Below are 25,626 nucleotides of genomic sequence, written 5' to 3'. Positions count from 1 at the left end.
ATGGACACTTAGTGTTTCTAATAGACTGTTCTTATCAAGGTGAAATGTCATAGACTTCACATGAGTGCCACATGCTCTAGGGCATGATGTGTTTTTATTTGAAAAAGCCTGACGTTCCTCTGGAACTTGTGTTTCTAAAAGTGAAATTTCTTTCAGATTCAAGATTGAAGTCTTTTGTTTTCTATGTACATTATTCTTTTTTGGGCTCAAGCCATGTCGTCCTGATGGAAGTTCCTCTAAGGTAGCTTCCTAGGGTATATTACAACTACGGCGATATTCCCAGAGAATTTACCTTAAGGTACCCAGAATTCTAACTCCTGGAGCGACTATCCCTAAAAAAGACCTTAGGGATATCGTAAATATCAGCGGACGTATTCTTGACACGCCACATAGCAATCTATACCCCGAACAGAGTTAACACTTCGTAGGGGTCAAATGGCAAGAAAACGAAAACGAGAAAGAAAAGGGGAGAGCCGTTCGTAAGGCCCTCTCTTCTCCCGTTTCGTAAGCGTGCCCTGCGCCGATTCTGGCGCCATCTGCATTCCTTTTTGCGTAGCTACACAACTCGGTGTTTTCCCTGTGTTTCTACCAAAAATCTTGGATTTACTCAAGCTAATATGCTTTCTCCAACTTCTTCTGCTTCCGATAAGTTGAGTACCATTTCTTTTATGTATAAATGTAGGCTCTTGGTAAAATTTAAAGTAATTAAAAGAGTTATCTTTGATACAAGAGCTGTTGCCTACTGGAGGCGCCCTGGACGCTGTCGCTCGCTAGATAGGATTTATTTGGTTAGCCAGAGCGACGTTCCCAGCCCCCTTTTCGCTTTAATAAATTTAACTGCTTAGCTTATTTAGGAATACTTTTCTGGGCTTGAACCTGTGCCGGCCAGTGAATAAGCTCCTATTAGCACTTATTCTTAGGTAATTTACTGCTAAATATACCAGAGAAAAAATGTAAAGGAGTGCTAGGTTAACTAGCTCGCTCACCTATTGGTGTCGGTATAAAATTGGGCGTATAATCCAGAGGTCCCGCACTATTTAGATTCATCCACGACAAAGACCCCAATAGAGGAGAGCCGTTCAACCTCACTCGGCACCAGCAACTCTGCATCCGCTCAGAACCCAACTCCTTTTTAGCACGCCTGTATGGTAACCCGCTTTTTTGTGCTCTCATGTTTTGTCTTATTTTTCTTGGATTATGGCTTCTTCATCGGTTTCCCAGGAGACACCGTCTAAGTTAAGTACCAAGCTATGTTTTGCTGTGTTTTGAGCAATCTAGATCGTTTAATACTTAAATTATAGGAGTTTATTCTCTTCGATCATATCGATCTTGCTTGATTCCGCTTACAGTTGGTACTCCTGTTTTGAGAGCTTTTAGTTTCACTCGCGGTGTTACTAAGTGTATTATTTTTATTATTAATTAAATTTTTATATGTTTTATTGTGGATATTCATTATTTAGCGTTTAGAACCCTTGTGGTTCATATTTAGGGCCGATATCAGTTACGTATCGTAGATGGCTTGCCGACCTTCGTTTCTGGGCGGCAATTTTTATTATTTAAGCCATCAGGTTGCTGTCCTTTGGGATTTATTTATTATGTTGCATGCCTTGCCCTAATTTTTTATGTGTATATTCATATGTTTTTCAACGCTATTACTTTATAATGAATATTTGTGCTTATTACTCCGTATGATCTGTTTTGGTAGTGTTTGGGGATCGTCAGTTGGTAGCCCTGCTGCTCCGTATCACGTGATCCTCCCCCAAGCTCCCCCTCTCGCTAGGTTGGTGGCTAGGCTTCTCTCCCCCCTCTCCTAGGGGACCGTTGCCTTCCCTCCTTTTAGAGGGGGTAGTTCAGTGTTTATGGACTTTGTCCTCCGGGTGTCCCGGCGGTTTCGTCTCTGTCTAGACGGGTTGGCCACCTTTCAACAGAGTAGGATCCCGGTGCACCCTATTTTATATTCACCTATCACAATTTTATTATGTTATACGAAACCCTCCGGGTTCTGTTGGCGGTTCTTATCTACAGTTCCGCCCCCCTCTTTATTTATAACAGTTTCTATGATTATATATGATTATATATGACAGATCACTATCCCGGAGTTCCTATATATATTGGTTTATGGATGTACTTTTATTTCCCGGCCCGGGGCTTAACCTCGCTCCGGGAAATCAGACACCATGTGTCTTAATTCTTTGTTGCATCCTTCTTTATGATCCCGGCTCGACCGGAATGGATAGTTATACTCTAGTCTTAAGTTAGACTTATGTTTAGGCCTGGGTCCTCCGGACCCACCCCTACTTAAGAGTATCACAGTTAAGCTAGACTTATGTTTAGGCCCGGGTCCTCCGGACCCACCCCTACTTAAGAGTATTACAGTTAAGCTCTAGTTTTAAGTTAGACTTATGTTTAGTCCCGGGTCCTCCGGACCCGCCCCTACTTAAGAGAATTACAGTTTCTCATATACTATTCTTTTTATAGATGGTGCATTGTCAGACGACGGCCTGTGCGGCTGTCCTTCACCAGCCTTGTGGCCATACTGTTTGTAGGTCTCACGCCCTCTGCGGAGTTCAGCTGGAAGACATCGTGGTCTGGCACCCTGATAATTGTATGGTCTGTTTTGACCTCATCACCACCCTCGGATCTGATTCGGTGAGTCCCGTTGGCTATGTTATCTTTCTAATTATTTTACCTCTTTTTGGTATACATACACTATTTAGTAAGATCTCTATGGTCTTGAAGGACCTCCTGGAATCTTCCTTTCGGTAATTCCCACTATTATTTCAGGCATCCCCGGAGCAGAAGACTGCGGCTCGGGCCACACTGAAAGTGTGGGTTAGGGGATTTGCCCGGAATGTGAAATCCAAACAGCCTTACGTCCTGTCTGAAGACTACTGTGCATTGATCTACCCTAATGCCAAGTCTTCAGCCGCTGTGGCTAGGCATGTTGCGGCACCCATCATGGCCCACATTGATGCCACTATTGCGGGATTCATAGACCAGGAACAAGATCCGTTGGATGCCCCCGGAGATCTGGAAGACAATGTTGCCTCCATGAACTTGGACGTCGAACCTATGTTGTTGGATGATCCGGATGCAGGTAGGGTGGTAAGTGAGGCAGGTGTTACCGGCGCTGAGATTCCTATCCTCAGCCCCGCTCTTTCTTCTTCATCTGATCTCTCTTCTTTCCATGGTCTTTCTGGGGACCGTGATTCGTCTCACCGATCACACCCGGTTCCCCCCAAAGATAAGTCTATATCTAGGACTTTGCCAAAAGCTCGTAAGCCCCACAAGGCTTCCCATAGTTCCAAGTCTAATACGAACCCGTCATCTAAGGCTTCCGGCTCCTCCTCTAAGTCTCACGACCCGGGAGTACAATCCGCCACTTCTGCTCCTAATCCGGGCCTTTCCGAATCAGCCATGCTTCGCATTGTGTCGGAGATGCAAGCTAAGTTGGTGTCGGAAATGCAGGCCAAGATGGACACGATGTTCTCTAACATTGGTCAGAGACTTGGGGCATTAGAGCAAGGTGCTCCGGAGCGAGTTCAAAGCTCTCTCATCCCGGATGCCTCTAAGCTTCCGCCGTTTACCAAGAATAACCCTTGGCGCATGGTTCTTCATTCCCCATTTTCAGACGGGATGTTAACATTGGAAGGTCTTGGCACTCGTCCCCTAGAGGACTTTGAATTCTTTCCTCCTGGTCTCGCATTTCCATTTCATGGTTATGCCAGGCTTACCGAGGAAGCTCTGGTTCGGCTGGATAAGGTCCCCAAAGAGACTGTCATTTTCCCAAAGGAACAAGCCCAATCTGTTTGGGCTAGGTTTCTGAATGATATTGGTTGCACCAATACCATGTTGACGCCTCATAAAAGTTCGTTCACAATGTTCTTAATGGACAAGAATACCGTGACTCCATGCGTCAATAAGGTTGCAGAACTGGCTTTTCAATATGCTCTGGAGGAGAAGCCCTTGCCTCCCATCCGAGAGGTAGACCCGATCTCCCTCCTTCTTCCTTCAGGTAATGAGTGTTGGGACAATGTCCATACCACCTTTACTTCTGGCAAGCTAACAGCCGACTGTGCGTCGGTAATGTTTAGCGAACGGCTTCCCCGTCTCCCGGAATCCCTTATTAAACAGGAGTATGATTCCCGCCTACGTGTTGGTCGAACTTTGAACTTGGCCACGTCTACGGAGTCGATAGCCTTAACTTATGATACTGAGAGTATCTTTAAGTCTCTCAATAAGGCTACTTTGCAGTCGTTATATTTCGATCTATATGACTTTGCTATTGCCAAACGTAGGTGCCGCAAACACGTCCTGGCTGAGGCGACTATTAGGCACGAGCCTAATAAACTTATCCGGTCCTCTTGCTGGGGTTCAAATCTTTTCCCTGAGGATCTTGTGGAGGAAGTCTTGGCAGAGGCTACTAGGGTTAATCAGAGCCTTAAAACCCGTTGGGGTTTGACTCCTAAGCGGAAATATGATCCCGCAAATTACCAAGCCCGGGGTAGGAAGAAGCTCCGCCCGTATACCTCCACCCAGTTCCGGCAACAGCAGAGTAGTTCGTCTGTTTTCCGTCAGCCTCTTCCTCCATCTCCTGCTGCTCCTGCACAGCCTTCCACCTCTCGGGCTCCTTCATCGGACGACTATGTCACCGTTCTGCTCCCTAAGAGCCAGCTTCTCGGTGCCTCCACCACCTCTCCAGCCTTTAATCAGTCTTATGAGGCTCAAGGCTCTTCCCAGAGTTATAACAGAGGTAGAGGCTACCATCGTGGTTCAAACCAGAACAGAGGTAGAGGTAGATTCTTTCGCAAGGGAAAGAACTTCCGAGGCGGACGTGGAGGCAACTCCTCAAACCAATACTGAGGTGCAGTGGGTAGGGGGGAGGCTTTATGCCTTCCGCAACAAATGGAGGTTCAGTCCCTGGGCTTTCAGTATCATCTCCAAGGGACTGGGATGGAGTTGGATTCAAGGACCTCCACCTCCGAACAGATTTCATCAACATTCCACTCCGGACCTAGTCGAATTTGTCCAGGACCTGTTACAAAAGAACGCCATACAAGAAACGAAACACCTGAAGTTTCAGGGTCGGCTGTTCAGTGTCCCGAAGAAGGATTCGGACAAGAGAAGAGTGATTCTAGACCTATCCCTTCTCAACTTGTCCATTCAATGCGACAAGTTTCGAATGCTTACCGTCTCGCAGGTGCGGACCTTACTTCCCCGTGGGGCCGTCACCACCTCTATCGATCTTACAGACGCCTATTATCACGTCCCGATAGCGAGACACTTCCGTCCGTATCTAGGCTTCCGCCTAGGGGACAAAAATTACTCCTTCAAGGTGATGCCCTTTGGGCTCAACATCGCCCCAAGGATCTTCACAAAGTTAGCAGAGGTTGCTGTTCAGGAACTCAGAAATCAAGGGATTCAAGTAGTAGCCTATCTGAACGACTGGCTCATTTGGTCAGACACCTCCCAAAATTGCCTAAAAGCCACTCACAGAGTCATCCAATACCTTCAATCTCTAGGCTTCCAGATCAACTTCAAGAAGTCCCGTCTTCTTCCGAAATCAAAGTTCCAATGGCTCGGCCTGCAATGGGATCTTATATCTCATACTCTGTGTCTTCCCAAACCCAAGAGGTTAGAGATTGCAATGAACACCAAACGCTTTCTCAAAGACAAAGTAAGTTCCAGACGACTCCAAGAGAGGATCCTAGGGTCCCTTCAATTTGCTTCAGTGACGGATCTACTTCTGAAAGCAAAATTGAAAGATATCAATCGTGTCTGGCGTTCGAGGGCGAACCGGAAGCTCCGGGACAGGAAAGTCCGCCTTCCTCCCATTCTCCGGAAAGACTTCTACCTTGGACAAGGGCCAACAATCTGTCAAAGTCAGTTACCCTTCGATTTCCGCCTCCGAAGTTAATCATTCACACGGACGCATCCCTATCAGGTTGGGGAGGCTATTCTCAGCTCAGGAAAGTTCAAGGTCTTTGGTCTCCCTTATTCCGCCAATTTCACATCAATGTGCTGGAGGCCATGGCAGTTCTTCTAACCCTGAAACGTCTCGCTCCACCCAAGAGACAACACCTTCGTCTGGTTCTCGACAGCGAAGTGGTGGTCCGCTGCCTCAACAGAGGCGGATCAAAATCAGGGCCTCTGAACCATGTTCTAGTAGCCATATTCTCCCTAGCAGCCTCGAACCATTGGCATCTTTCAGCTGTCCACCTGGCGGGAGTCCGGAACGTAGTGGCAGACGCCTTGTCCCGGACCTCCCCTCTAGAATCGGAATGGTCACTCGATCTAAAGTCATTCCGGTGGATTCTCTCTCGGGTTCCGGGTCTCCAAGTGGACCTCTTCGCCACGGAGTCCAACCACAAGTTGAGAGTATATGTGGCTCCCAATCTAGACCCTCAGGCCTACGCCACAGACGCTATGTCACAGAATTGGGACATCTGGGAAAGGATTTATCTCTTTCCCCCGGTGAATCTTTTACTGAAAGTCCTAGACAAGCTGAGATCCTTCAAGGGACGAGTAGCCTTGGTCGCACCCAACTGGCCCAAGAGCAATTGGTATCCTCTCCTGCGAGAGTTGAGACTACATCCTCACCCGATACCCAATCCGGTCCTGTCTCAGATAGTACAAACACGCGTTGTGTACGCTTTCTCAAACATTCAGAGCGCCCTAACTTTATGGACTTCATGAAGTTTGCGGCCATGCATGGTGCCAATATCGATCCTCAAAACACCCTGTTCCTAGAATCAGATAAACGGGATTCCACCATCCGCCAATATGATTCTGCGGTTAAAAAGTTGGCTAAATTTTTGATAGACTCAGACGTACACTGTATGGACTTGAACCTTACAGTCACTTTCTTTAGAACGTTATTAGAATCAGGTCTGGCAGCCAATACTATCACCACTATTAAATCTGCCTTGAAAAAGATATTCCTAGTGGGTTTTAACATAGACTTAACCGACTCTTTGTTAGCTTCAATTCCGAAAGCCTGTGCCAGACTGAAACCGGTTACTCGTCCTACCCCGGTTACCTGGTTCCTTAATGATGTACTCAAATTGGCTTCTGATACCATTAACAGTTCTTGTGATTACATTCCCCTTCTCAGGAAAACACTTTTCCTGGTGAGTTTGGCTTCCGGGGCAAGAATTTCTGAACTGGCAGCTTTGTCAAGAGACCCGGGTCATATTGAGTTCCTTCCTTCGGGAGAGGTCCTTCTTTCACCTAACAAATTCTTTTTAGCTAAGAACGAAGACCCTCAGAACAGATGGTCCTCCTGGAAAATTGTTCCCCTCACGCAAGATCCGTCTCTGTGCCCTGTTACTACTCTTAGGTCTTATTTATCCCGGACCTCCTCTAACTCCTCGGGGCCTCTATTCGTTAGAGAACAAGGCGGTACCATTACCATTAAAGGGATCAGGCAACAAATTTTGTATTTTATTAAACAAGCTAGCCCTGACTCTTTTCCTCTTGCACATGATATCAGAGCGGTTGCTACTTCGGTGAACTTTTTTCACCACATGAATTTTACGGATCTTTCCAGGTATACAGGGTGGAAGTCACCCTCAGTGTTCAAGAAACACTACCTTAAACATTTGGAAGCCCTTAAATTTCCTACAGTAGCTGCAGGGAGCGTAGTTACCCCCAGGTAACTCATATGTTAATTCCTTGTTATTTTATCTCTCCCCCTTACCTGCCTCATTTATACCCTATTTGTATTCGTTGGTTTCGCACCTGATTACTATTATTATATTTGTAAATTTTTGACTCCTGAGTATCTGTATATATCATCACTCACGGCATTATTATACCTTACCTTTTTTGGTCAATTGTTCTACCAAGTGGATTTATGTTCTTTTTAAGATACCCTTATAGCTGTTTTTGGCACTCATCTCTGATTAAAGCAACTTGTATTTCCCTTATGTTTATGTTTTTCCTTTATTTTGCAAGTTTGGTGACATTTCTCTTGTATATATTCACTGGCCGGCACAGGTTCAAGCCCAGAAAAGGGATTTTGACGTAGGAAAAATCTATTTCTGGGCGAGGGACCTGTGCCGCCCAGTGAACCCTCCCAGCTCCTCTCCCTTGGAGTCCCCAAACTTTGGGTGCTAAGGAGTTGGGTTCTGAGCAGATGTAGAGTTGCTGGTGCCGAGTGAGGTTGAACGGCTCTCCTCTATTGGGGTCTTTGTCGTGGATGAATCTAAATAGTGCGGGACCTCTGGATTATACGCCCAATTTTATACCGACACCAATAGGTGAGCGAGCTAGTTAACCTAGCACTCCTTTACATTTTTTCTCTGGTATATTTAGCAGTAAATTACCTAAGAATAAGTGCTAATAGGAGCTTATTCACTGGGCGGCACAGGTCCCTCGCCCAGAAATAGATTTTTCCTACGTCAAAATCCCTTTTTTGATGCTGTAGTATAGTGCCTTGGCGAAGGATTTGCCTAGGCTGGCCTACGCTAGACCTTGTAGCCTAGTCGTTTGGCCCTTGTACTTCCTGCATGATATTTAGTCTTCCAAGTGTGGTTATTTAAATTTTATTGAAGCGTTAGGCAACGTTATACATATAAGTTTTTGCTGAGTTTTTTCCAAGATGGTATATGAGTGAGTTTCGGTGATTTAGGTAATCGATTCTCCCAGTGCCTAGGCTAGGTTGTCTTAGGCTATTGATATGTTTTCTTGTTCCCCCCGTTTGCTCCCTTCTCTTCGGGGAAGGCGCGCAAACCCTTTCCCTCTGCTTAAGCCTTGGGCTTAACCCTAGTGGTTTATCTGAATTAACTTTCGATACAACTATATTGGGGTGGTACTGTACCTTCCTGCTCCAGCTAGTCTGGTTCAGAGAGGGGCAGTACAGCAGTGTTTTAAGTCTGAGTCTGTGTTGGTCTGGCTTGGGGTAGAGTCTCCATCGCTGTCTGACACAGACATAGGAGGTTTAGCCTCCTTCGGTCACTCTTGAAGGTTTCTGTAGTTATGATCCCTTCGTTCGGTGACCCTTCAGACTTGTCCTTGTTGCTGTTCCGGGTGTGGGGTGTGTCCCTTTCCCTGGAATAGCAATACCTTCCTTGCATTGGTTATAGGGAGGCAGCAAGTATTGCCGGCCTCCCTCCCCGGATTCCCCCTAGGCTGAGATGGGCTTTCTTGGCCGTGGGTGATCCTTAACCAGTGCAAGGATGGACAGGACCCTCTTGTCCCTTTCCCTTCTGTCCTTTCCGTAATGTCATTAGTGTCTGCCTTCCTACATCCGTGCCTAGCACAGGTTAGGATGGGGAGCTGACTTGGTCCCCTGCCGGCCGGCAGAGTGTGCCGGCCGGCAGAGTGTGCCGGCCGGCAGAGGACCTGTTACCTTGAGTGCTGCCCGGTCCTCCCTTGGTCCCTCATCCACTCCTGTCTGTAGATCCAGTGGGCAGTGGTTAGGAAGCCTGAATTAGATTCTCCCCTTCCTTTCAGCACTCTTTCGGGTGTTGGGCGTTGAGGTAGTATAGCCTCTTAGCCCGGCACCCATTCTGTTTTCTTCTTGTGTGTTGTCGAGTGTTGCCTGGTCCTCCCTTGGTCCCTAAACCACGCCTGGCTGTAGTGCCAGTTGTTGACCTTTGCCGGCCGGCTATTGTCTCGCCCTTGTCTGCCGGTCGCTACGAGCAGTGGCTGGCAGCTGGGTGCTGCCCTGTGTAGCTGCTGGCCGGCAATCATTGCCGGCCGACTTTGGCTGTTGCCGATCGGCAGTTACTGCCGGCCGGCGCATGCATTGGAACCAGCGTTCTGCCGTCTTTTAGCTGTCAAGTCGTATACTTTAAAGCTGATTATGGTGTGCGCCAGCCGACTAGTGCCGGCCGGCGCACTATATTCTATACTGTACGAGTATTCTTCAGTATAGCATATACTGTAGGAAGAAAACTATAGTATAGTATTGGTACAACACTGTCTTTTCTAACACGATTGTGTTGTCGTGCAAGACCCGTTGCTGTTGGCCTTACAGATAAGAAAGTGAGTTCTTTCTTGTCTACTATCCGGTATTTTAAAATCATTCCTTAGGTGGGAGCTACACCTATTTCCTTTGGAAATTTTCCATTGGTTAATCTGGCATAGATTAACCATACGATTTTAATATCTGGAAGGCTACAACAATTGGTTGTGCGGGAAATACAAGGATGTGTCTTTCCTTTCCGATTTGTTATGCTACTGTGCATATCCAGTGATACGTAGTTCACTTGATACTCATGGAAATTTCTTCTCTTTACAGGAGGGCCATCCGTAGTGCGGATGTGTTTTCTGCAACGTCCGCAGTAGGACTTCTGCGGACATGGGTTTTGTAGGAGGCGTGCGGCATGCGCTGTCTCCACGGATGTTCTCCGGTATTGGGTCCCTCAGGTATGTTTCGTATGCACTAACCTATTTATTGAGGCTTTTGCTTTTCGCTTCGCTCAAAATCCGTTTTTGTCTCCCCTAGAACGGTGGATTCAAGGGATATAGCAAGGGAGAAGCTTCGTACCTGGGTGAGGGGCTTTCAGAAGATCACCTCTGGACCTTATCTTCCAAGTGAGAAGATGAGGGCTTCCTTTTCCCTAGGGCATCAACTGTTACAGTGATTCCCCAGCCTCAAGAGGAGGTCCCCCTAATTCAGATTCCGGTGGATGCTGATGTTGCGGTCGCCTCGCTTAGCATCCAGTTGGACGACAGGATGTTAGACGTGTCCGAACGTCTGGAGGAAGACCTCCTGGCAGAAGGCCAGGATGAAGTTCGAGCTCCGGGCAAGGTAGCGAAAGAGGCCGAGAGATGTCGGCTGCTCCGGTTCAGGTCCTTGAACCTGCTCCCTCAACATCGTCTGCTCTCGCAGTAGAGCAGACCCTCCCTCCATTGTTGGCTTGATCCAACAAAGGCAGAGGGAGATGAATGGGAAGGCAGCTGCACTGTAACTGCAGGGGCATATCCGGACTGCTATGTCCGGTTGAGGGAGGTACCAGCTTCAAAGGAAGAGACAGAGCCTGAGGAGGTCGTAGTGATAGACCATGCTAGGCTCATGCTTTGCTTTCATCTTCGATGAAAGAGAGGGGCTTCATGAACTCAAAGGTAGCTGTATTTGAGCAAGAGGCTCCCTTCCTTTGTGTCCTCTCCTACCAGAGCCTTTCCCCTTTTTTGCTGAAAGGGTTTGCGGCGGTTTTGAAAACAGTCGAGGCTGGCAAGCCTTTCCCCTCCCTGGTGGAGTGTAAACCCTTGTTGCTGGCCTTTAGAAAGGAAGATTAAGTAAGCAAAACAAGGACTGGAAGGACGTCCATCTTACCTTCTCAGTCCAGATGTTGGAGGCGGATTTTGCCGGATGCCGGTTCGGCGAGATCCTCTCTAAGCTGTCTGGCTTTCTTTTGCGGAGAGAACTCGAGACAAAAGAAAGACTGGCTGCCTCTTTGTCTCTTCAGTCCACTTTTGAGACGATGACAAGTGACCCCAAGGTCCATGAAATGTTCATGGTTGTGATCAAGACTCATCTGGCCACTGTGACGAAGGATCTTTACAGCTCCGTCAGGGCGAAGAGAGCCTGTAAGGAGTTCGTGTTCGCCCGGGCTACGATGGGGCACGAGCCAAGGAAACTAATCTCCTCCGACAGTTGGGACAAAGACCTTTTCCCTAGTGAATCGGTCAAAGAGGTTGATAGGGCCGCCACGGAGGATAGAAATCTTCTCCAGGAATGGGGCCTGTCTACCAAGAGAAATTCTTCCCCGGATGGGGTCCCCAACCTATGAGGAAGACTAAAAGGATTAGGATACTTTCTCGGCCAGCTAAGTCAGGTAGACAACAGCAGCAACGGCATTTGCTGATGCCTTCAGTGCCCCAGATGGTGGCACAAACCCCGACCACACTTCAGTGGGTTCCCCAATCCGTGTCAACACAGTCTCCGGCATTCAACCCATCGTTCGAGGGTCAGTCAACTTCCTGTCGAACAAGCCTAGAGGAGCAGCCAGAGGTTCGTCTAGGCGCCCCTCAAGGAGAAGGGGTTTCATGGGTGGTCGCGGTCAGAGAGGCAAGACCTCAGGGCAACAGTCCGAGCGAGATGATATTGGTAGGAGGGAGTCTCCAGCGCTTTCGGGATCGGTGGACCTTCGATCCCTGGGTCCACAGCCTACTCAAGAAGGGACTGGGCTGGAGCTGGTACAGCACACCATCCCCATACCCTCGGGGTTTTTCCGACACTCCACCCCCGTTCTGGAGGAGTTCATTCAAGAACTGTTAGAGGAAAAGTGATCCGAAGGGTAAAGTCCATCTAATTCCAAGGGAGGCTGTTTTGTGTTCCCAAGAAGGACTCGGAAAACTCGGAGTCATTCTGGACTTGTCGCCACTCAACAAGTTCATAGCGAACTACAGGTTCAAGATGCTAACACTGCAACACATAAGGACCTTACTGCCCAAGAGGGCATTTACCGCCTCCATAGATTTGTCAGACGCCTATTGGCACGTTCCAATCAATCGTCGATTCTCCTCCTACCTAAGGTTCAGGCTACAACGAAGATTATACGCCTTCAGAGCCATGCCTCTCGGGCTAAAAATAGCCCCAAGGATTTTCACGAAGCTTGCGAACGTAGTTCTCAGTCAATTACGCCTAAAAGGAATTCAGGTAGTAGCCTACCTGGATTTCTGGCTGGTGTGGGCAGCATCCAAGACAGAATGCTTGCAAGCTTCCCTGTATGTGATCCATTTCCTAGATTATCTAGGCTTCAAGATCAACAGAAAAAGTCTCGACTTTCTCCATCTCTAAGTTCCGGTGGTTGGGAATCCACTGGGACCTAATGTCACACCGTTTTTTCCGTCATGGCGGAGAAAAGAAAGGAGATAGCTGGTTCTGTCAAGAGACTTCTAGATTCCGTATGGATATCAGATGCGAACTGGAGAGTGTACTGGGGTCTCTCCAGTTTGCTTCGGTGACAGACCCGGTGCTAAGAGCACAGCTAAAGGATGCAACCGGAGATTGGAGTAGTTATGCATCAGATGCGCGAAGAGATCTGAGAAGACCAGTTCCGCTTCGTCTAAATACTCTTCTCAGGCCTTGGTCCCAAGCCAGACTTCTTAGGAAGTCGGTTCTTCTTCATCCACCTCCCCCGTCGGTGACAATTCACTCAGACGCCTCGAAGGAGGGATGGGGAGTTCACTCTCATCAGAAAAAGGCCCAAGGGTCTTGGTCCAGTCTATTCAAGACCTCTCACAGTCACTTTCTAGAGGCTATGACAGTCCTTCTTTCCTTTAAGAAAGTCTCCCCGCGTCGCTCGATCCACATTAGGTTGGTGCTGGACAGCGAGGGAGTTGTGAGATGCTTGAATCGACAAGGATCAGGGTCACCACCTCTCAACCAGGTGATGTTGGCCATCTTCCGATTTGGGGGAAGAAGAAGTGGTACCTGTCAGCAGTTCACCTTCAAGGAGTCCGCAATGTGACAGCGGACGCTCTATCCAGGTTCACACCGATAGAGTCGGAATGGTCCCTAGACGCAGGATCATTCTCTTTCATTCTGAGTCAAGTCCCAGAACTTCAGATAGACCTCTTTGCGACGAAAGACAACAAGAAGTTGCCCCTGTATGTGTCCCCGTACGAGGACCCCTTGGCGGAAGCAGTGGACGCGATGTCCCTCGACTGGAACAGATGGTCCAGGATTTATCTGTTCCCTCCTCACAACCTTCTGTTGAGGGTCCTCAACAAACTGAGATCATTTAAGGGAGTAGCGGCAGTAGTGGCCCACAAGTGGCCGAACAGTGTGTGGTTCCCTCTGGCATTGGAGCTACGGTTGGAGTTTCTACCGCTACCAGATCCAGTTCTGACCCAGCGAGTCCAGAAGTTAATTGTCTGCGCTTCATTACAGAAAACCCGGACCCAGCAGTTCATGATTTTCTCTCCTTAACAGGTGAGAAAGTGTTCGGGATTTCGAAAGCCAGCATAGACTTCCTAGAGGATTATAAGTGCAAATCTATTAGAAGGCAACATGAGTCATCTTGGAGAGAATGGGTAGCCTTTGTCAGGCGAAGAATCCGCAGATCACGACGGACTTCTGCTTATCTTTCTTCATCCATCTCCATGGTTATGGATCGGCGGCTAACACGATTTTAACGTGTAGGTCTGCTTTGACAAGACCCATTCTATATGCCTTCCAGGTCGACTTCGGTAACGAGATCTTTTATAAAAGTTCCGAAAGCCTGCGCTAGGCTCAGACCTTTAGCACCTCCAAAGCCCAATTCATGGTCTTTAGAAAAGTTCTTCATTTTTGCTTCGCTGTTGAACAATAAGGAGTGTGCGTTAAAGGATTTGACCCATAAGTTATCCTCCTTTTTGCACCCGCGTCCGGGGCCAGGGTTAGTGAGATCGTACCCCTCTCGAGAGAGGAAGGTCGTGTTCAGTTCCTGGATGGGGGAACTGAACCTGTTTCCGGATCCTACGTTTCTCACCAAGAACGAGTTACCCACCATCAGGTGGGGTCCCTGAAGAATCTGCCCTCTGAAAGAAGATGCATCTCTATGTCCAGTAGAATGCCTAAAGGTCTATCTTCGTAGAACTTCAGACTTCAAGGGTGGTCAACTGGTCAGGGGAGAAACGTCAGGCTCAAATTTATCACTGAAACAACTCAGGGCGAAAATCACATATCTTATTCGCAGAGCGGATCCTGACTGTTCACCCACAGGTCACGATCCGAGGAAAGTTGCTTCATCCTTAAACTTCTTTAGTTGTAGGGATTTTGAACATCTTCGTTCATACACTGGCTGGAAGTCTTCCAGAGTGTTCTTTCGTCACTATGCGAAGCAAATGCAGCAACTAAGAGGTTCTGTGGTAGCAGTGGGTTGCGTCGTTAACCCTGCTGTTTAACTCTGCGAGGAACAGTAGTTTTAATTGGGACAATTAATTCCAGGGTGAGTATGTAGGCACATGCTGTACTACAAACTATGTGAGGGCACTGGGTGACCCACGTTGACTGTTCCACTTTCAAAGGTGAACCTAGCATAAGTGCAAACATGCGTGCCGAGCGTTTCTAACGCTAATGTGACTGATTAGTAATACAGGCTTTTGACTTAGATACTTTGGTATCTTAAAAGTGGCTCCAATGTTTTTCTTTCAGATAAACAAGTTTCTGTTTACTATCATACTTATGCTTAAAGTTTTGGTTATCCTCCTCTTATATATAGATATATATATATATATGATTGTGGTTAACCTGTCTGTTTATTGTCTGTCAATAAACTGGTTCTTGAGAACCTTGCGTCTCCTTCACCTGTGAGCATTCATTCTATGTACAGTGATACCTCTGGATACGAAAGTTTCTGCTTACGAAAAATTCAGGATGCGAAAAGTGATTCGAAGATTTTTATGCCCCAGGATACGGATAAAATTTCAGGATACGAAAACCTTACAAGATCCCAACTCTTCGCCGAGAGTAATTTTAAAAAGCGCGCGCCGCCTGACTTTGAACTTGGGTAGACTCACTTACAGCCTCCCGCTCACCCATTGGTTATCTCCCTACTCAGACGCTAGCTGACGCCATAAGATCCTGCTTTCCTATTGGTCGGCAACTATCCCAGCTTGCCTACGCACGGGCGTTCATCTCTCACTCTCTCTTTTCGTTCCGACCGCGGTATCGTTAACAGACATTGTTTGCTTTCGCTTGTTTGACTTAGTGTTAATATACAGTACATTCGTACGCCACGTGTTATCGTTAATAAACATTCGTTACTGTGCACTGTACTGTATTAGTGTTTACTATACATAGACTGTATATAACGTTACGTAGTGTATTATATTACGTTTGCCTAACGCATTTTAGAAATGTGTTGAAAAGTAGGCAGAAACAAGCTTCAATGGATAGTTTCTTATTAAAGAGGCCAGCGGTATTAGTAGGCCAAGACGAAGGTGAAAATGAAGAAAAGAAACAGAAAAGAGGAAGGGATGAAGAATTAGAAGGTGAAAGTAAAGAAAAGAAACAGAAAAAAGAAAGTGATGAAGAAGTAGAAGAGATTTAGAAAATAAGAAAAACGTAAAGTTATAAAAAAGCAAAAAAAAAAAAAATTCAATTTTAAGTTTTATGTTACCGTTAAGTGTTAAAGTAATTTTTTCTTTCATTTTATAGTTTTCCATACGTAATGTTAAGTGTTAATTATTTCTTCCATTTTTTTATTTCGTAAAGTTTAAGTGTTAATGTGTTAAGTGTGTAAATTACTGTACGTAGTCTGTCACTTGTTACGTAGTGTATTATATTACGTTTGCCTAATGCCTTTTAGAAATGTGTTGAAAAGAAGGCAGAAACAAGCTTCAGTGGATAGTTTCTTATTAAAGAGGCCAGCGGTATTAGTAGGCCAAGACGAAGGTGAAAGTGAAGAAAAGAAACAGAAAAGAGGAAGGGATGAAGAATTAGAAGGTGAAAGTAAAGAAAAGAAACAGAAAAAAGAAAGTGATGAAGAAGTAGAAGAGATTTAGAAAATAAGAAAAACGTAAAGTTATAAAAGAGCAAAAAAAAAAAAAAATTAAATTTTAAGTTTTATGTTACCGTTAAGTGTTAAAGTAATTTTTTCTTTCATTTTATAGTTTTCCATACGTAATGTTAAGTGTTAATTATTTCTTCCATTTTTTTTATTTCGTAAAGTTTAAGTGTTAATGTGTTAAGTGTGTAAATTACTGTACGTAGTCTGTCACTTGTTACGTTTTCTGCCTTATGCCATCCTCCTCTGCCGCGACTTCGCTATCGGACATCGTCTCAATCAAAAGGTAAGTTTCAACTTTTTTGTTACACTAATTAACTGTAACCTTTTTTTCAGAGTGTACAGGTATCAATCATTAATTTAGGTGTACGTACAGGTAACAATACACCTTCACTGATCTAAATGCTTTACGTACATACAGTACCGTAACTTTTATACAGTAGTAAAGAAAACGGACCGTTTTCTTTGGGCTTGGGGGGATAACTTGGCTATAACTATATTATTGAATAATCTCATAGTGGTTTCTGGAATGGATTAGGCTGTTTTTAACGGTTGTGTTAATTATTGAATGATAGAAATGGCTACATTGCATGTTTATTACTACAGTTTAGCGTGTTTATGAAAGAAAGGGTGACTTTTTATAAGGCTTGGAACGGATTAGGCTATTTACATGTAAAACACGACTCAGGATACGAAAATATCAGGATACGAAACCGCATCCTGAACGGATTAATTTCGTATCCTGAGGCATCACTGTATATTTATCCGGGGATAAATCTCATAGAATGTTCCTTTATGCAAGCTAATATTGCATTGGTTTATGCTTTCCCTTAGCTGGAGGACTCCATCCCATAAAGGGATGGTGGTGGATTTACGAGTTTCCTCCTAGGCGGATATAAACCTTTGTCCAATACGTGTATTGAGCGGAGGACTGGTCGATATTTCATATTGACACAGTGATTCTTTTCAAACTTCGCTTTACCTAGTATGGGGTGAGACCACTATACTCGCTTGCCTGGGGTTCATACATAGATATATGTACTCTTCGAGACTTTCCCAGAGTCTAGTAGGACTCTTCCCTGTTGGGGGCAGGAAGCTCTATCATGGTTTATGATTAGTTGAAAAGATGTATGACGGTAACATCTTAGGTCTCTAGGTCGCGTCGACTGGGGGAAATACTTCTGAGGAGTACGGCACATTTTAAGAATCCACAGATACAGTAATGCTCTGGTATACTTCCTTCAGGACGACATGGCTTGAGCCCAAAAAACGGATTTTGAGCGAAGCGAAAAATCTATTTTTGGGTAAGATGGCCATGTCGTCCTGATGGACCCGCCCTTCCCTTTCTATGAAAGGGCCGTAGGACCCCTCCCTACATACAGTATCTGTAGCACCTCGTGTTTCGCTACAAGGAATGCAGCTGGCGCCAGAATCGACGCAGGGCATGCTTACGAAACGGGAGAAGAGAGGGCCTTATGAACGGCTCTCCCCTTTTCTTTCTCGTTTTCGTTTTCTTGCCATTTGACCCCTACGAAGTGTTAACTCTGTTCGGGGTATAGATTACTATGTGGCGTGTCAAGAATACGTCCGCTGATATTTACGATATCCCTAAGGTCTTTTTTAGGGATAGTCGCTCCAGGAGTTAGAATTCTGGGTACCTTAAGGTAAATTCTCTGGGAATATCGCCGTAGTTGTAATATACCCTAGGAAGCTACCTTAGAGGAACTTCCATCAGGACGACATGGCCATCTTACCCAAAAATAGATTTTTCGCTTCGCTCAAAATCCGTTTATTATTGTAAATTAACTTTACACTTATTATTGCAATTGTTATCACAATAATCTGCAATCTATGAAATAAAATGTCTATTTTATTACATGTGCGTCTCTCTCCGCTCCTATTATTTATTATGAAATACAGTATATGATTGTCATAGTTTCATTTAACCCCTTCCTTTTGAATGAGAAGAATAATATAAATTTACTTGTATTATATACTCACTCATGCTGTGTAATATTCCTACCTGAATACTTACCTTCGTCCTGCCTTCGAGACCAGATTGATCTCTCCTCCAAGGAGCGTAGTGATTATTTATCACTTACCTATGCTTGATAATATTCCTACCCGAATATTAACCTTCTGTCTTGTCTCCGAGTCCTGCACGAACTCTCCGCAGGGTGAGTAGCCACCGGGACTTCTCTGCTAGGGGGGCAGGAAGCTGGATCCCCACGGAAACTCTAGCGAGGACACTTTACATACCTCTATTCGAAGCCCTTGGCACTTGCTTAAAAAGGGAAAAATTTCCACGATATATTAATTCTCTGGTACACTTCCATCAGGACGTCATGGCTTGAGCCCAAAAAACGGATTTTGAGCGAAGCGAAAAATCTATTTTTGGGTGAGATAGCAATGACGTCCTGATGGACCCTCCCGTCTATTCTAGTCCAGCCTTTCAGGCCCCGCCCTGTCCTGCTGTATCATGGAGATTACCAAGAAGCTGGCCTCAGGATGAGGACGGACGTGATGTCATTTAGCAATGGCGCCCGTTTGTTTACGTTTCGAGTACCAAAAGCAGCCACGGACGAGTGTAACTGTGGAACGGCTCCCCAGTTATTCTCCACCTTTCCATATCGAAGTGTTAACTCTATATGGGGTGCAGATAGCTATGTGGCGTGTTAATACATGCGTCCCCTGTTGATATACGATATCCTAGAGGGAAACCTTTAGGGTACTCGCACCAGAAGTTAGAATTCTGTGATAACCTTTAGTTTAATTCTCTGGGAATATCCCTGTAGTCAAATATACCCAAGGAAACTACTGAAGGAACCTTCCATCAGGACGTCATGGCTTGAGCCCAAAAATAGATTATTCGCTTTGCTCAAAATCCGTTTTTGGTGCTTGCTTGCTGCCTTGTGAATAGCAATAATTACCATAAGCTTTTGATTATATTATTGATTATAGTACAATCATACCTCTCTTCACAAAATCTGCGAAACGAGATGCGAATAGGTTTACAACTCACTTTACGAAAAATGTTTCATTTTAAGAAAAGAGATTTGCCAGCTAGGCCGAAAATAAAATAGTCACCCATCAAAAATATGAAGAAAATGGATTGTTTGCACAATAGAAAATGTAGTTGCAGTCTGTAATAGGCGTAACTATAATACCACAGTACATATGGCATGGTATATTTTGTAGAGTATATGTACAGTATTGTATTATTTTTCATTTATTATTACATTATGTTGCAATACCTACTTAATTTACAGGTATTAACAGTTAGTTTAGTTATATTGAATGGTTCAGATGTATTTGGCTGTACAGTATTTCATTGCGGTGATACAGTTGCTTTATTATAAGATTTAATGTAGTGTTTTTAGGGTTTGGAACGAATTAGGCAATTAGCATGTGAAATGTGACTCACAACACGAAAAAAATAACATTACGAAAACCACTACAGAACGAATTAAGTTCGTGTTGTGAGGCATTACTTTAGTAATGACATGCGAGGTTTTTGTATTTATGTAAACATCATGAACAATGTAACTCATATTTTAGGTTAAGACTTTAATTTTCTTTCTCATGTTATGGATTTTTTTTACAGATTCTAGATTGTATACAGATTCTAAGTTTTGAGTATGCACCACTAAAGTTAACTTTAGCTGACTTTGCAAATATGCCAGAAACTCAGCCCTTTAATGAATGGATGAAGAATATTCAAGTCCTTCATCTCTTAGCTTATCTACATAAGAAAGATTCAACGACTAACTGGTAATTTCATCGATTGGACACAGCATAACTACTATAATATAGGTGAGTAGCTATTAAATATTGGTTGGATAGTTTTAGATTTAGATTGATGTTGCTCAGTGCAAGACACAGGCTCTTGCTGTGTCAATAGCCCACTGACAGTTTACTTGATCTAGTAAAATCTTTAAATTACTTGGGATATCACATTGTTGCTAAGTGTTCACATTGTAAATTCTTGAAGAACAAAAACAAAGGGAGATAACATATAACATGAAAATGTCAGTTTGTTCCTACACATAAAAATGTCCAGTGTAAAAACCTTTCTTCTTTTAAAATAGGGATATGTCTTCAGCAGCTCTGGAACAACCATTGAATTTATGACAATGTTGTTGGTTAACAACAGGTGGTGTGAGAAAGCCCCACACCCCTCTGTCGCAGAATGCAGTAGCTACTTTTGTTTGACTGCAACGGGTATAGATGTACCATTGTGCTTTCTCAACTGTTAGAACATTTCTTACATTCATTTGTGATAGCTTGATTTTTCATTTTTCCTATTTTTATTCCAGCATAAATATAAACCCTCGTCCTTCACATAGGATAGAATAATAGCAAAGCTGGAGAATACGGCAGTTAAAATCTTTATAACGAGGTATACAGTAGACAGGTGGCCCGGAGCAGAAAAGCCCTGTCCCCTGCTTGCTCACTGGGCACCCACTTTGATTACAGCTATCAGTAAAAACAGACATCCTTCCACTGATTGGAGCATTGGCAAACTTATGTCTTTTCTGTTTCTCTTTTCAGTATGATAGCGAGTGTTTGCTGAGAGGATGCCTGTGGATATGTGGACATGGCCCGAGGGTGTCGGGACATTACAGCACCTTCATGAGTTCCAAGGAGAAGGATCCCCACCTTTTGTGCCTTACCTCCAGGGTACACTCCTGCAGGTAGGAATAAAGTGTCAGGAGTGGTCACCTTCCAAGTGGATGGCATATGATAGAAGAAAGAAGAGGTCCAAAAGGTATTCTTCCCATTCAGGTTCATCCTCAGAGATAAAGAAATCTTGACCTCTTCCTCTGATCACTGGTATGCCTCCCTCCAGTTCCTGGTTGATTTATTCTACAGGCCAAATGGAGGAGGAGAGTGGTGGCCCTTTAACTTTGGGACAAGTCTTGAGGCCTGAAAACCTTCCTGTTTCCTTAGAGGAATGGTTGTGCCTTCTCCTTGGGAGAAGGCTTCTGCCTTACAGATTAACGATGCACAGCAAGTTTTTCTGACCTCCTTGGTCATGAAGAAAGCACAGAAGTGTGTTGCTGCTCCTGTGCCGGACACTTTTGGCTTGTCACTTTTGAGGGCAGAAAAGAAAGTCTTATCTTTTTTTCGGGCTCCTCCTTTCAAGTTCATACACCGTCACACCAGTCTCAGTCTTGGTGTTAGCATGTCTCCTTTGCATCACCCCTCTGGGATGCGCATGCTGCCTGTTTCAGAGAAGCGCAATTCTCAATTGGCTAGCAACAAGTCTCCCAACATGCGCACACACATCTGACTGCACTAGCTCTTCTGAACACGCAAATCATCCTGAGTGCACTAGGTCTTTGGAGGGCATATATGGACCAACTGACCTATTCCCACTGGATGACCCCTCCTCTCCTGAGCTTGTGGTATTAGGGCACGTTGCACGAGCGCATGCTATACCCTCATGCTCTTCACTTACATGCTCTCACCCTGTTAGAGGTTGCGAACAGGAAAGTTACCACACGTGCCCCTTACCACTTTGCTTTTCCAATCAGACACATTTCACTACTTCACGCACCCACCCAGATGTGCTTCAACACCTCGCGCAAAACCCAGATGCTCTTCAACACTTTGCGCACAACCAGACATGCCTCACAACTTTCCTCGGTACCCACACGTGCCCCAACACCTTGCGTGCAAAGCAGACACACCTCAACTGTTCATGTGTCACCCGTTCACATCTCACCATTGCATGCTTGCCCATTTGCACGCTACCTAGACGTGCCTCACCTACGAGCTTACCAGATAATCCTACACATGCTGCCAGAAGAAACAGGACACCTGCAAGAGCTTGAGTTCACACCCTTAAGTCCATGATCTTGATATCAAGTCACTCTGACTGACCCTCGTCCTCGAGTCCATCGTGGTTCTCGATCACCCAGGGTAGTGATTCTCGTTGATAACTACTGGTTATCACTTATTGAATTTGTTTCGACCTCATGCCCTCTCTCCCTTCAGAGTCGAAGATTTCCAGTTGGGAACGTCTCCAGTCTCCGGTAGAACGGAACAAACTATGTTGAGATACCGTATCTCCTGATGCCGCAGAGGATAGGAGGTTACCACCTAATCCCTTTCACCTTTCTCTTAGGGCTCGCACCTCAGAGAAAGTAAGGATTTTCGATCCATCCCAAAGAACAAGGCTACCCGCATCCCAGAAAAGGATTCTTGTGCCTCCTGGGAAAGCCATCAGCCCCTTTTGTTCTTGATTCCTCTAAGGAGAGAGGCGCATGAGATGTACCCGTCTCTCGACCCATCCTTACACTGGCCGGGTATGGTGTCGGAGAGGGAAGTTGTTGCCTCTACGTAGACTCTGATGTCGCCTTTCCACAGCCGGTCGGACCCAAGGTCCCTGACACCAAGGAGGGCGAGTCAAGAGTCTATGTTTCTACAAGTATTGGCCTGCATGTACCAAGTTGGTTGCTTCTCCAAATAAGCACGTCTACAATCATCATTGAACCATGGTTTGTCTTTCATTCAGTACCTTAGCACACAAGAAGGAATACGGCTATCAGTTATATTAACTAGAATCTCAGTCAAAGGAACAACATTATCAACACTACTATATAATTGTGACAAATTCAAGCCCAAAAGATCACTCAAAATGCCATTTCAGTCTGCTTCAGATTTATATAAATCTTAAGTATGATACATCAGGGACAGGCTGCTCAGCCTTCACCACTAATGAAATCAAGGCATGATCAGATGCCCCAACCAGAGATCCAACCTTACTTGTTATAACACCTGGGATTCGGTGTATACGAGGTCCAAGCAGTTACTAGACTTATGAGTAGCTCTACTTATGATTTGCTCACAGCCTGGTTCTGAGGCAAAGCCCAAACCTCAAAAGCCATGGCGGGTTTCAGTCTGCATGATGTCTGACATTGTGAGAGGAAGAACCTGTTAAGTACCAGCCTATGTCGAAGATCAGTTCGGGACCTTGATGCAATTGTTTCATCCTTCTCATTAGCCTTACCAAAAAAAAAGAAGGAAGTCTCAAGAAACTGTTCAATCTGACTTGGTGAGGCTGTTTGCTTGCAGATGCGACTTTGGTCTGTGTGTACCTCTGCAATCTTAAGTAGGAACTCACAAGCCTAGCCCTGACAGTAGCCTTCTGGTTTACTTGTCGGTGTACTTTGAGCTGAACATGAGTCTGAAGTTGTTTGATCACCCTTGCCTTTCTCTACCTCCAGACATTGTCTATAGATCCTTGGATCCCTTTTCCTTGGGGCTGATCAGGGGATATGTAGAACTCCCAGCTCCCTCAAAGACCTTGTATGATTCCTTCTAAGGTAACACATCCAGTATAAAGTCCTTAAGAAAGGTAGAATGACTAGCTTTTTACTACTCTCTTGTGCCTCTCTTAAGGGGATGCAGCAGCTGCAACCGTAACAAGTTGGCCAGACATCTGATGCTTGCGAGTTACACGATGGAGCACTTTTCATAAGCAACTCCTCCAGCCTTCCTTCATGGGGGAGGATGGGTTAGTATCTTACCAAACATTTCTTTTACTGTACTTGCGTTGACACTGTCATAGCCATCTCCCTGTCAGAGAGATAAGTTTTCTGAGTCCTAATACTAGCTTCCTTTTAAGCCAGTAATGGCGGAGACCCTTACAGCTTTTTCATCCCTTAATTAGCTGTTATGAGGTTTTTGGAGTCTTCTCCCTTATTTCTGTACCTGACCAGGAAGGATTACATGTCCAGGGAAGATATGAACCTTCCAGTTTGAATTTAGGGGATTTCCTACCATCTATGAGTAAGTCCCCCTATTTTAAAGAATTGAAGATTTTTATATATGTAGGAACCAATAATAAATTTTAAAAGTGATTTCTATTTTTCTTAGCTTTACAAACCTAAGTCCTTCAAATTAAGTTTCCTTCCCCAACCATCCCTCTCAGTCCTATGCCTAAAGACAGAAATAGCTATTGTGAGACAGACAAGTGGGCAGGGCTTCCTCCTCATGCCACCTGCCATTAATCAACTACCTTATTAGCAATTCAGAGACTGTTCCAGTGCTGATGAAGACATATCCATATCTAAAATTACTCAGAATTGTGTGAATAGGAAAAAAGCATGTTACTTTTTGTATATTTTAATTTGCCCACTTTTTATAGAATAGCATCTAACAATCTTAAGAGCAGAATAAACTTCAGTAATGTAATTATAAGAAAAAAAGAACTCTTCTATAAAATTTGATTTATAGTGCTGCTGCTTTTGTATATATTTTTTTTATCATATTGCAAGACTTACATTTTTCTGTGACATTTTGAATTTTTAACTTTACAGGATTGTTCTCAGCCAAGAGAACTTCTATCACCTTGAGCTTGAACTGAAACAAGGTCTTAAAAATAGGCTGTGTTTGTAAATCCTTTTAATAAACTTTTTTATAATTTGAGTTTCTGTTTCCATGCTTTTTCTGCAACTGTCTGAAGTTATAGTGCCTATTTCACTACAGGTATTAGATGAATAAACCAACATATAGATTTAAGACAGTAAATGTATAGGAATCAACAGAAAAAAATATGTTATAATTGTTTAAAAGCATTTCGAAACTCTTATAAAGCAAAGTAAAAACTGCTAAAGCACTTGTAAATGAGATGCCCAGATCTGTTACTAGTACCCCTATTACCACTATTACTAATATTACACCGCACATGATATATAATTCAAGGAAAGTCACAAGAAAAACACAGTAGGAACTTTACTGTCGGAGTACAACAAACGATTCTCAAATCACCGCGATATCTAGTTGCTGTTAAGTTCAAAGACGTAGCTTTTTACCTTGGTGAACTTTATGAGACCATAAAGATACTCCAAACTTTATGCATACTAAGTAAAAACAGTGGCATTGCTTGAGATTGTATATTATGATATTTAGACAGATACTTGGGGAATCCAAAAAATATTAACATCTGTACAGGAAAAAATTATTAGAGGTTAATACTCAAGGAATTTGAGGCCTATAGGATCATAGTGACTCAGGCACCACTGGGCCGAAAACAGCATTACAAGGTCTATTGGATAGAACAAAGCTTCCTCTATCTAGTTATGGCATTGGTAATGCCAATTTCCAAATCCATAGGGTTTAAATCTCCTCTAAAGACTAGGTAATTTTACATCCTTATACTGTATGCTGCTGC

At 44.5% G+C, this 25,626-nt stretch overlaps 1 protein-coding gene across 3 annotated transcripts in view; it reads left to right on the top strand.

Annotated features, from left to right (window-relative positions):
- Positions 1–24,876, top strand: part of LOC137657788 (uncharacterized) — a 280,780-nt gene extending 255,904 nt beyond the window's left edge. For all 3 annotated transcript variants that reach the window (XM_068392305.1, XM_068392306.1, XM_068392303.1), the window contains 2 exons: positions 20,050–20,258; positions 24,773–24,876. In XM_068392305.1, coding sequence (XP_068248406.1) covers positions 20,050–20,220 — 171 coding nt within the window. In that variant the 3' untranslated portion in view covers positions 20,221–20,258; positions 24,773–24,876. The remainder of the gene's footprint in view (positions 1–20,049; positions 20,259–24,772) is intronic.
- Positions 24,877–25,626: the final 750 nt, after the last annotated feature.

The sequence above is a fragment of the Palaemon carinicauda genome, chromosome 18 (assembly GCF_036898095.1).
Source record: "Palaemon carinicauda isolate YSFRI2023 chromosome 18, ASM3689809v2, whole genome shotgun sequence".
NCBI lineage: Eukaryota > Metazoa > Arthropoda > Malacostraca > Decapoda > Palaemonidae > Palaemon > Palaemon carinicauda.
This window is presented reverse-complemented; position numbering and strand designations above follow the sequence as displayed.